The sequence below is a fragment of the Sinohyriopsis cumingii genome, chromosome 18 (genome assembly GCF_028554795.1).
Source record: "Sinohyriopsis cumingii isolate HCF-2022 chromosome 18, ASM2855479v2, whole genome shotgun sequence".
NCBI lineage: Eukaryota > Metazoa > Mollusca > Bivalvia > Unionida > Unionidae > Sinohyriopsis > Sinohyriopsis cumingii.
The window spans coordinates 74,164,705-74,178,183 of record NC_142978.1 but is presented as its reverse complement, the minus strand read 5'-3'; the positions used below and the strand labels follow the sequence as shown (position 1 = coordinate 74,178,183).

General features: G+C 34.2%; 1 protein-coding gene across 3 annotated transcripts in view; it reads left to right on the top strand.

Annotated features, from left to right (window-relative positions):
- The first annotated feature begins 513 nt into the window (after positions 1-513).
- The window catches only part of LOC149776986 (ATPase MORC2-like), a 134,246-nt gene continuing 121,280 nt past the window's right edge, over positions 514-13,479 (top strand). For 2 of the 3 annotated variants that reach the window (XM_089941723.1, XM_089941722.1), the window contains exon 1: positions 514-1,058. In XM_089941723.1, coding sequence (XP_089797849.1) covers positions 991-1,058 — 68 coding nt within the window. In that variant the 5' untranslated portion in view covers positions 514-990. The remainder of the gene's footprint in view (positions 1,059-13,479) is intronic. The other variant, XM_089941724.1, reaches the window with a different exon arrangement.

The following is a 13,479-nucleotide window of genomic DNA, read 5'->3' as shown; positions in this document are numbered from 1 at the left end:
ATAGGTCTTGATAAAACATTTGGTTGAGAGACTGATATAATAATGATTTCATTGCTCACACAGTTATAGCAGCAGAGAGGGTGGGACCACAAAAGAGTGTCACGGTGGGTAAGTAAAATTTTGAAAAACACGAACGACAAAAATAAAGTAACAAAATAGACTAACCCAATTAGAGAAACTATCGGTTTTAATTAGAGGCTTCGGTTTGACGTTATTGACCATATTTTTTCATTTTTTGTATGAGGTTTTATGATCATAAATGGACTTTAAAGCAAGTGGTGCTGTTTACAATACGTACCCGTTTCGAGTGATAGATTAACACATTTCAAAAGGTAGTTGACTAGGCCTAGGAACATAAATTTTCTTATAATTTTCCATTGTTGCAGTTACCAGCTAGGAATATCGGATTGAAAAGTCCATCCATAAGGGCACCCGGCCCAATTTGAGAAAATTATTATTAATTTTCGTTCCATTAAATAAATATGAGCTTATTTATATATGCTCATTGATTGGACCGCCAAAATATATCCCGCGTAATTAATATTTGATCTGCAAAACAGATATTGTCTGTTATTTTGTCTGTCACGCTTTTTGTTCGTACTACATACGCAGGAGGTTATAGAACTTGATTATCACTCAACCCATTTTCAAAGCATACAAGTGTGTCCATTTGCCATTATCATGGGAAGAAAGGAACCGGAAGTTGATCAATTGCCATCTTTAGATTTTGTGGAAACGTGAAGCTTGGAACTGTCTGGAAAAGTTTCCTCGACAACGGCATTGTCTAGTAACTTCTAAAACAAACATTTGATCATAATTTATGTTTTCTAGCATATGCTTAGGATTTCAAGTGAATATTTAGATTATTAACATGGCTGGCACGTAAAATTACACAATTTACGATCCTGAGCAGACATCGTGATTTAAGTCTACTGGGATCAGACAGTCCGTTTGCTCAACAGAATCAGCAAATCGTGCATTTCTTTTGGCATGGCCACTAACAACTACAGCGGCCTGAACAAAGCTCAGCTGAGCTTTGAGTACCTCCACACCAACTCGTAAGTTGTTTTTACTTGCTATGCTTTTTTTCCTCCCCGTGTTGTCTGTGAACCTATTTTCGAGATTCATCTGTTTTCGGGCTTCTTTGTATTTCCAAGGCATTCTGGATTTAATTGAAGTAGAAGGTAAATTGGCCAGTGTCGAAGGGGTGTTTAACATTTTGGACTTAAGATTTTAAACATTTTTCGACTTCAGAAGGTATCTTCTAAACATAAAATGGATATTTACTGTCAGCTTATATAATTAATTCTGTTGCTTCTGAAATTTATTTGTCATATTAGTTTTGATAAAATCATAAGTATGCCACAAACGATGAAAACTAGTCCTTACGTTTAAAAAAAAAATTGGCATAGCATTTCTGGGTGCAAAGTCAGAAAGACAGTGCCCCTCCCCTACATCAAAGAAAAAAAGAATTTGTAAAAGTTACACAAAAAGGTGTTGGATAAAGAGCAAGCTTAGACTGCTTCTTTTATGCTAGAAATCTTTCTTGCACTAGTGATTAATGCTTGTGAATTGCACAGTTGTCATTTATAAGTGATAACCTGTATATTAAAACTATAAACCCTAGTATAATATGTCAGTGTTATGTTGGAGTAATCAGTTGCTATTTCTTAAAAAAAAGTCATTTTGTATTAAAACCTTTCCACTTAATCATTGAGATGTTTATCTCTGGTTCCTTAACTTTGAGGCTGCAATCTTTATTAACATTTTGAAAGGTGTACACACATAATACTTTGAATGATCTTGTTTAATGAGAATTATTTGAAACTCCATCTTTATCAACATTTTAAATGTGTACACATAAAAAGTGAAATGACGTTTAATGGGAATCATTTGAAATTTAATCTTTATTCACATTTTGAAAGGTTTGCACACATTATAGTTGAAATCATGTTGTTTACCCATTTTATCCAGAATATGACTGCAGTCGTAGTATCTCATTTTATCCTGAATACGACTACAGTTGTACTTTACTACGTATGTGTGTAGCGTCTCTAGAAACGTGTTACACATCACACATATTTATGTACTTCTTCACCTACACAATAAATGGTTAAAGCATGCATGCACAGTGAAATAAAAAAAAAACGCAGTTGGAAAAGAAATTGTTGACTTGAAAATCAATCGATAAAATGGTGGACGACAACTCTGTAAACATGGATGTTGATAGCAAGGGTAGCGATATTGAAGTTGACTATTTGGATGATTCTGATGATAATATTGACTTAAATGATGGGTTACAATTGAATAAAGTTGATGAAAGAGATGATGCATGGCTTCATGCACTTTTTGACAGCGATTCAGAAAAAAAAGAAGCTTACTTTGAAGGCTTTCAAGAATGGGTCAGGGATGATTTTTCACTTCGGTTGAGCCAAGATTTAAATTGATAGAAGGAGCAACTGTTCAACACACAGAAGAAATAGATGCACAACATTATTTTGAGTTACTTTGGGATAATTTAATCTTGGAAAAAAAACTTGTTGATGAAACAAATCGTTAGGCTGAATGATTTCTAGGATTAATTTGTGACAAGTTTTCATGAGAAACTGCACGCTGAAGTACATGTTCCAGAATCTGAAGTAAACAAATTGTTCCATGTGTCATGTTGTCCAATTTTAGTAAAATTATTATAACTTTTGAACTAAGTGCTAGAAACTTCAAATTTGGACCAAAATACTAGAAATTGAATTATCTTTATTTTATTCACATACTATTAGGAGCATTTCATTCATCTTCATAAACAAAAGATTCCCTAAACATCATGGTAAGTTTTTTAATTTTTTTTCTTTTCTTTCAAGTTATATTTCAAAACACAGTTGTGAGCAAGTACATTGGTAAATGATAACAAAACATCTATCACTGTCGCAAATTTTATTGCATTTTCAGAGATATATAGTTTTATATACTTTATAAAAGAAATGATATTGTTACAACATTTTTAGTAAACATGGTGAAGGTAGTCACAATTGCAGCAGTTGCTGCTGTATGATCTGTTTTACCACAATGTATTTAGAATTGCTTCTCAGGAATCAGGCACTGCAGTTGAAATTGGTAAACAGGATAAAATGGGTTAATGGGAATTTTTTTGAAACTCAGTCTTTATTAAGAATTTTGAAAGGTGTTCACACATAGCAACTGAAATGGGTCACATTACCAGGCAAAGTGAGAGGCTAAGTCACCTGAAAATTGCAAACTGCTTTTTTATGTTTGGAAAGCGAAAACAAACTTTGCCATGTCATTTTTCAGATGTACAATGACTGAAAGTAGTTGATGACTTTTGATATGCACCTTCGCTGTAGCCATGAAGTTCGGACAGTGTTCTGTTGTAGTTCAAGGAAAAATGTATTTATGCCGTGTTAATACCATTTATGCAGACAAACTCTTGCACATTCAAGGGCATGTGTTTTAATAGCTAAATGACCATTAACCCTTTCCCAAAAAGATCTCACTGCTCAGTTACCTGAAGTTTGCTGTACTGTACTGTTTGATAATAAAAATATCAACTTCTGTTTCAAAATTTAAATGTCAGTATGTTAATAGCAATTTTAAAAAATATATAATTGGTAAAGAGCACTTTCTAATTTATTAATTTATTTAACTCTTTACTTTCTGCTAACGCATTTATGCGACCATAAAAATAGCCTTGTAACCCCAGATATGCATATACAAGCTGCTAATAATACTCTCTCTGTCCTGGCTGGCCCATACATGTGTTTCCGGCCAAGGGTTGGGAAACCCCAGATACGCATATACACATTTCATATTAAAGCTTTGTATTGGATGAAATTACAAACATCCGTTCTCTTTTATAATATTTATCCAATGAAAATAGTCCTTACATAAAATGATGAACGTATTCTGTTAGTAGTTTTACAGCATATAAGCGGGAAATTCTATTGAAAATGAGGTCAATGGTGACAGTAAAACAAAATGTCAACATTCATGTATTCTGACGACGATTCTGATGGAAGATTTGAAAGTGATGATATTGATTTTAATCAGATTCAAGATGAAGGATTCAACATTAGTATAAGTCCTGTTTTGACACCTGACATTTCAGATTTATCTGAAACGCGAGACAATCAAATCTGGTCGGAACACATGAGACCGGTAAATGTGGACGACTTTACAGCAGCTTAAGGGCCAGCATTTATTTTTAAGAAAGTGCAAGGGAGATAGATTTCTTTTTCCGTGCTTCAGGCAGTATCATAAAAAATTACCATATCTGCAATAAAACAGTGGACACATTGGTGTGCAAAATAGTGGTGAGAAAAGTAATCTAATATGCATTTTAAACACATATATTGAGAAATATTTTTTTTTTATTATAAATATGTGAATATAAACATTGATTCCTGTGGATTATATGTACTTGTTGGAAATGAGTGGGACAAAACATTGGTAAGTGCTTAAAATTTTATTTTTCATTAAATTACATAGTTTGCATGGGACAAAATTGATACAGAAAATGTAGACAGCATGTAAATAACTCAAGAAGTTCTCATTCAGGCAGCTATTATGATGCTCTGGGGTTCAGCCTACAAACTGCTGCTAGAAGGCAGGCTGCTAATCAGGCTTAGTAGCCAGGGCAGCAAGTACTTGCAGAAGGTAAAGAGTTAATGAAGATTTTAACTGCAGTGTTAGCGTTATTTTCTTTATAAAATCATTAGATTGTCTGTTTTTGTAAATAATTGGGCAAATAGATCAAGGAAAATATGTATATATAATTCAATGAAAGCAAATTCTAAATATGTGGTAGAAGACTTAGCCTTAATATTTAAACATGTAGGTTACAGTGTTTCCCATTGACGCACATGTTTGTTGCCTTGTACTGTTTTGACGCAAAGGATTCGCATAATGCAATGAGGATTTATTTAGTATCCAATGCTTTGGATGAGGGATGGCATCGTGTATACTTCAAGCATAGGCAGTGACTGGTTCCCTGATTTGTATGCTCCCTGTGTTGCAGTCCACTATTCTTGTAGCGGAGTGCAACACAGTGAGCATATGAAACAGGGAACCAGACTAGCATAGACAATATTATGACGGAGTAACTTCCTCATATCTCGTGAGCTCTCAGGTGATTTCCATCGAGCTCAGGAAGATGTCATCCAGTTGTTTAACCTCAATGCGTGTTGCACTAGAAAGTGATCTGCAGATTAAAACGGCATACTATGAATCATTAGCGAAGAAAATGAAAGAAGCAGAATGCAAAAGAGTAACTGTGGATATAACTTTAATGAAAAATAGAGAAAATAATTCCATTGACTGGAATATGGCACATCTATTAGGATTACCGATGTGACTTCTGATCACGTGATTGCAAAGACTGCACAAGTGAATAATCCTTTCGTGACGGATAAGAAATTTAACAAATCTGCCCTTGCTTGCCACAAGATATCTGGAGAGCCCATTGACATCGAAGACATTATTTCACAACAAAGAAATCAGTAAACTTGCAGAGACAAATGAATTATTTCGATTACAAAGTCGGGGGTCATTGCAGATTTTGATGGTTTTTAACTTTGCTGCAATAAAAGAAAGATCTTAAAGGTTCAAGTGTAACTTATTACAAAGAAGATGAATCATTAGCCTCTTTGATTTTTGGATAAATTTGTTCTAGGACGAAGTACAATGAAACCAGTGCTAGTACACATTTTATGACAGGGAGTAAATTAACTGCGATTTGGTTAAAAAGATTTATTAGGCTTTTTGTATTGGCTTATAAGTAATGTGTTGGTCTATAATATTGCTACAAAAAGATGTACAACTTTAAACTAAAAGAAAAATGAACTAATAAAATTATTCTTTAAACGGATAAAGCATTTGTTCTTTACTTGTGCATGTTGGTTTATTTGTATGTTTATACAGAAAGATAGTATGTTGTACAAGTTGCAATATCCTATTTCAGGCTGAAAAAGTACAGGTCAGATGAAAATTTGCCAGTACATTTTTGACCCCTATGCTTTTTATTTGAGCCCCAGTTCTAACACCAAGGTTGTTTTTTTTAATCCTCTATTTTACTCCCCTGGGGGATACACTAAGGTCACAAACATATGAGACAATAGTGTGTTGTGAAATTCAAAAATTAAAATGCTTTAAGGTCAGGGTTGTTTTTTGACATTCATTTTTGTGAAAATACAAAAAGATAGTGCAGCAAATACTATTTAACTAATGCATGTCATTACTAACAGGACATAGGCAGATAAGAAAACCATAAATTTGCGATCCTATCAATGGATTGTTGTAGGAAGATTGAAAGTGCCTGGTTATATTAAGAAAATCCCTCTTTCTAAGAATAGATGCACTCGCATGGCACAATGTGTTCTTGGTTGTGTTGATTCGGTATGTGTGATTTGGATTTTTAATGCAGCTTTTAACAATTTTTGAGTCATATCACTACGATGTCTGGAGTGTGGAAGTTTATTGTGATGTCTTGCACTGGGGCATCATGCCGCAGACATGTAGCACGATGTCCCACCCAGTCACATTATCCTGACACCAGGCCAACCAGTCCTAACACTAACCTCTTAATGCTGAGTGCCAAGCGAGACAGCTGATTGTACCATTTTTGTAAGTCTTTGGCAAGACACGGCCGGGCATTGAACCCGCATCCGTGGCGGACGCTCTAACCACTAGGCCACTGGATCGGTCTATTCGGTAGGAAAGAAGGCTCTAGTTCAGTCATATTGTATATTGACTTTGGTGCTTCAAAGTGTTATCTATGAATAGTTACATTAATGTCTTATTGACAACACTGAAATTATGATGAACAGTGGTATGAAGTCACTGGTGCATTTACTTCTATGTACATATTACAGTTGATATCAACACCAACTATTTGATGGTTTGAAGCCTATATTTCGCCTTGAGCTATAACATAACATCTGGTTAGGGCAATTGAGCATCTCAAAAGGATGGTAATTTAATGTACCTTAAAAAATCATAAGGCGAAGTCATTTTCGCTTTCCTATGAGAACATGGCAAAGTTTACATTTTGTAGGTGACTTTTTTAATAGCAAAATCGGTGTAGTAGTGGTAAATATGAATGTAAGCTCTTAAGTAAAAAGGAAAGAAGTTTTTAAAGCCAGGATTGATTGGCCTCAAGTGCAGCCTAAATTTGACCATTTTTTGGGCACATATGATATTTTTCATGTTTTAAATCACTTAATGTTATGCAGCTGTACATAGAAAAAATTGGCAAGAATATTTATTAAAATGTGGTGTTTATATCTTTGTTCTAATGTTACTCATGATCTGATCTATCATACATACAAAAATATGGGTTGAAAGAAAACAACCTGAAGTTTGGTATTATATTTTATTTCCATTTAAAAACATTATTGTGCACAATTAAATGTATAAATACCACACAGTAAAAAATACATATCTAAAATTGACATAAACTGACAGTTATTACACATTTGGCTGTTTTTTTTTGTCCCTTCTCCCCAGCACACGAGCAAAAAGATCATTTTTGATCATTTTCACTATACCGCTGATTTGTATGTTACATGGTCGATAGTTATGGACCCCAACAACCATATTAACTTGGGAGAGCTGTGATACTTTTCGTGGATATGTATGTGTACAGCTAATATCTGGTCAGCTTTTGCATTTGGGAAAAAGATTTGTCATTTGCGTTTCGGAAAAAGATTTGGCAGTAACCTCGAGTTTATGATTGTTATTAAGTCTTGAGACGTATGACCTAAGTGAAAAAAGTTGTTTTTAATTTATCCTATTTCATCGGGGGAGGGAGGAGGATGTTAGTTTGTGACAAATTAAATGAGTCTGTTTCTTGGTACGTCATAGTGGCTCAGCATACAGTGGTCATATACTACCATATATTATGGGTTTCTTGTAACATATATTAGATAATCCACAAGTATATGAGTGAACATTATCTAACCATACCTTCCCTCTGTTGGGTTTCTAAAGGCTAAATGTTGGTGTACATGCCACTAACTGATACTTGTCATGATTGTACCTACTTTATCCCCCCCCCACTCCATAATTTGTCTTACCAATTTATTAGTGCTATTTTTCATTATATTATATCTATTGCTTATGCTTTTACTAATTTTATCAGTTTCACAACAGTTGTAGTTTATAAAAAAATACAAATTCTACATCATATAAATAATTTTTCAGGATCTGATTTCATAACCTATGTTTTTAAACATAAAATGTAAAATTATTGAAAAAACAAACACAATAATATTACCATGTGGTTTAATTTCTGCACCTTGGCACATAAAAATTCAAACCTTTTTTTCTCCATCCAGTATATTATATACACTATTAACATATTTGTGATCAGCATATTTAGTTGTTTTTTAATTATCAGTGTATTTGTCACTGCAAGAAAATGTATTTAAACACCCCAACAAAAACCGATTCTCCTTCTTAACTTTCTCTGCTCTCAACTTATGAACTAACCTAGGGGATCCAATGTTTATATCACTTCAGCATGGTCTTGAAATTTCTTGAGAAAGTGCACAACAGTTCATTATTCAAAGACCTGGCTTATTCCTCGATGGCCAACAAAGCCATGAAATTTGAAATGACCACAGTAGGTAGGGTTCTGTTATTCTATGTGCATTTACAACTTTTCAAACAGGATTTGATCTGGAACAATTCTCTCATATTGCCAAAAGTACCCTTCAGTGTGGTGTAGCTTAACATTAACCCCTGGAGCTTTTTGTCATTTTCGCCTGAAAATCAAGTAGGAAACAGATTTTGAAAGCTATTTCCGAATAGAGCCGAAAACACCAAATCCCCAGTGATCTTTCAATCACATACTGTCTAGTTGTGTTAGAAACATCGTTTTTTGTTGGCTATTTGACTCACACATGAGCAGAAGGGTAAAAGTTGGAATTGTTTTAAATATTTTTTTTGCTAAACGGAGCCATTATTTTTGTATGGAGACCACTCTTTATTCCAAATGCCCATCTTATCCTACTTTATGCAAATGTTCATTTGTCTGTTTGCAGTTCATACCGGTTTGCCTTAGATATGAGACCAAAAAGTCTAAAGTCTGGACACAAAATTGGATTCCAACCAAGGGTGAATTTTGGGTAGAAAAATGTTGGGTCCAAAAAATGAGTTTTTTTATCTGTGTTTTGTAGTGCAACTAGATATTCCAGATTATTTGGTATCATTGTAGAGCTACATCTGTCTACCTTTCTATAATACCACCCACTTTAGTGTATCATGCATGACAATGATGCTACAGAGCTCGGCAGTAGGCTACTACCTCCTGCCCCATTAAGTCGTCGCTAGGGATTAATGTGTTAAGAGAAGCCAGAAATACCAGCAAACATCTTAAGCGTACACTGATGTGTGCAGACAAAAGTATCTGAGTGGAGTTTAACATTTAAAATGATATGCTGGATCAGCCCCTGGACCTTCAATTAGCATCAGTACAGATTTGGGGCTGATTTATTAGTCTAACTGTTCAGTTGACCTAATCCAAAGATGTCTACATAATTTGACAGTAATTTTCCTGTATATATCCCTTGGGGCATGTAAATGACTTTCCAGAGGAATAATGAACTGTGAGGATCCAAATAAAGTGAATAATTACCATTTGAAGGTACTGTATGTGTAATCAAATTCTAAAAAAATGACACCCATTACTGACATAGTGTTCTAAACACATATAAGACCTATATGAGTTTTACTTTACCTAGCACATGTTAATGTATTAAGTACATGTTTTCCTTGTAAGACAGAAAATAATCTTAAGATATTTAGAAGAGTAGTTGTTTTTTGTTCGATATTTATGCAATTCTTAAGTTAATTACATATTTTCTTCTTTAATGATTGTGTTTTAACATCCCATTCTAAGTTTCCCTGACTACTATATCATTGTAGATAGTGATCTGTAGGCTTCAGCCTTGCCACTTAATTTTTTTATCAACACCTGCTATAATGATAGCAAAGTTCCTTTTACAGGGTGTGAGCTATAGTATCAGTTTAATCATCCCACTTTAGTTTACAATTTCTACAACAATTAACATTAGCATAGCAAATTCATGTACTATAAAGAACTGGCCATTGAATGTTGATGGTTGTGGGGTTACAATTTTTCGTTTGGGCCGAGATATTTTCTTTTCCTGTAATCTCAAGATAATTTAAGATATTTTTCAACTATAACAAATTTACATTGGATTTAAAGGATACACAAACATGAATTAAAGTTCTGCAACTTTATCATTATGCAAACCTTAGTTTCAAATCTACAGAATTGCTTATAATACCAAGCCCAGCCATATAATTGCTTGCTCTCTAACTCTGTCGTTTTTTAATAAGGGCTAGAGAAACGGAATTTTAATTAATTTAACTTTTGTGCCTATCCATTGGCATGAACTGGTCCAGGCTCAGTTAGCCCTGGGAAGATAAGCAGCAGAATGGTGCCTGTTGACAGACTTTGTATCAAATATCCAGAATGCTGGGATTAATGTTCTGGCCAACTGTCAATACTAATAGCTAATCTGATAATGCACCAACTAAAGAAGGATTATTATGCTTACACTACAGCCAACAGTCTATGTTTACACTACAGTCAACAGCCTATGAAAGACATTGTGCTGACATTATAGAACTTGTTGATAATCACTATTGATACACTAGACACAGAAACTTAAGACGGGGGGGGGGGGCAACACTTGGGGAAGATATTGATCAGATTGCCAGTGAACGTAAAACAAACTTTATACTCAAGAAACGAAATAAATCCAGAGGATGATTTGCAGTATTACAAAGGAATACATTTTGCTGACACATTAACATATGCTAGTAAACAACTTAAACAATTAATATTTTATTAGATTACCGGTAAAAAGTTTTCCAAAACTTGGATTTGGCCCAGATATCATTTACAATATTCCATTTGGCCAGCATGTAGGCATACATGACACTTGTGAACTAATGATTAAAGGATCATAAAAATAACTATATTTGTAACATTGAGAATTAATTTGTGATAAAAACAAACAAAAATAATAAGTCTCTAATGATTTGTCGTGAAAATGAAAACATGCTATTAAATTCATACCACTGGAAAAAAATAAGCAGTAAACCAGTATATTGGTATATCCAGTCAGGTGGAAACTGCTGCAGATCTGCGTCCCTTAGGACATCTCCATGTGCACTGTCTACAGTTTCTCATTGTCACTAGGTGGAAACCAGATTTTCTATTGGTACTGATTCTCCTATGACCAGATTTTCATCACCAGTTGTGCAGGAAAGATTCTGACAGGGTTCTCGATGCATGCACCCAATCCCCATTCCTATCTGTTTTATCAGCACCTCAGATACCAGTTTGATAATTGTAGGTATACACAGGTTTTCAGTGTGCAGTTAAAAAAATTGAAACAAAATCAGTTGTTTATTTGTAACATTAGGAAAACAACATCTCCTTCATTTAATTGTATCCAGGGCCTTGGAGAGAATAGTGCAACCAAGACAAAATTCAAGGGGCCCAATGCCATCACAATTTTAATTCATATGTGCCTACTGGAGAACTTTTCCTAGGACCCAAAAATCCTGTTTGCAGCCCTGTTTGTATCTGATTTTTTAAACTCCCATTGTGACATAATGTTTTCACATTTTGGGGAAAGCTAGATATCCTAAGGTAAGTTCAGGTTTACAGCAAGGTGACTTTTGTCCCGCCCAGCAAATAAACGTTGCTTTTAAAACACACATTTACTATATAATATCTATATACAAGTGGTGGTCAGAAAGGGAAAGTCACTTTTAAGGATGTTCAACTGGTAGGATTAGTGGCATAAAATTGATGCAGGAAAAGTTCTAAATCTTTTTTTCCTGCAGGACAAGTAGTCATTCTGAGTTTCCTATGACCCTTCCCACTCCATTATCAAAATTTTGACATTTATGTTGGGTTATGGGCACATTACATTGTCAAAATCAGTACCCCAAGCTCTTTCCTATGATTTTCTTCTAACCATGTCCACCCCATTTCAACATTTGAGTTGTACATCACAGAGACTATGATATACTTGCATTTACCACTTTATTCCATTAGCAAGAACTGCTCAATTAAAATAGATATCACTGTCATTCCATTTTATGAAATGCAACATATTACTGCCTATTTAGTCATTTAATTGTACACATTTCTTAACTAAATGTGAAACAAAGAAAACAATGCAAAATCAAATCATTTCCTTCTTAGTCACCATGACTGTCAGCCTAGTGTGGACATTGCTGAGGGTATCTCTAAAATCAATGTATTATGAGATCCATAGTGATTTTCACTGATCAAGGCATTTCTCAGCATACATACATTAAAAATAACATGGCATTTAAAGTGTTGGTATAAAGCATACTGTTGGTATATCAAAATTGTGATCTGCCTATGGCTCAGTAATATGCATATGTAAACATTCTTGCAACAGTGTGCTATTGATTCTAGATGATGAATTTCCACACATTAATCATTAGTGACATATGAAAGTAACAAAAAAAGGTGCTAATAATCCCTGTTTTCTAAATGAATATGGTACACAATTTCATCACAGTCCTTTCTGCTTTTTGGCCCCCCCCCCCCACTCATGCATAACGTTGGGAAAAAAACTATGCAGAAATCTGGAGTGAGAGAGAGAAAGAATTTGTGGTGAATGAAAACCTTGAAATTGAACTTAACACCAAGTAACTTATAAGAATATGGTTCATCGTAACAGTATTGTGCATTTTCTTGGGATTTATTTACAGTGTTTATTTAATCAATGATATAATGTTTTAAGCCATGTTGACATTATATGGTAAATTTCTCGGTTATGACACATACTGTGATGTATTTAATGCTTTGATGTTGTTTCTTTAAATTATTATAATGTTCTAAAAATTATTAATTAAATACGAAAAGGCCAAACCCGCCCCCATCTCTGGACCATCATACCAAGATATGGGCAAAAATCAGTGTAAAGACAAGCGTAGATGATTTTCGCTTGTGACATCCAACGATGTCTCTGAACTTGTGTATGATGGTAAAAATTAAGTCAAACCAACCAGAGGATATGAGAGTGAGAGAGAGAGTTGTAAAGTTAAACTGACCAAAGAGAGTTTTATGGTTGGTAGCACTGTTATTAAAGCAGAATAATAACTTAGATCAACTGTACATGTATTAAAATATTTGAATTATCTCTTGTTGGTTCATCATTTCAATTAGTTTCTATTCTACATTAATTTCCATGCGATGGTACATGAAAGGCTGAGCGTTCATGTGAATGGCATAGCCAACCATATGTTTATAGTGCTCTACTTCATTAAAATCAGATACGTTTGACCATATACTGGGTAGTTTTATGAGAAATCAAATGGACTGATGGTAATCCTTTCCTCTCTTCATTAAATACTACTTTTAGCTGCTTATTATTGTATAGCCCATTTCAT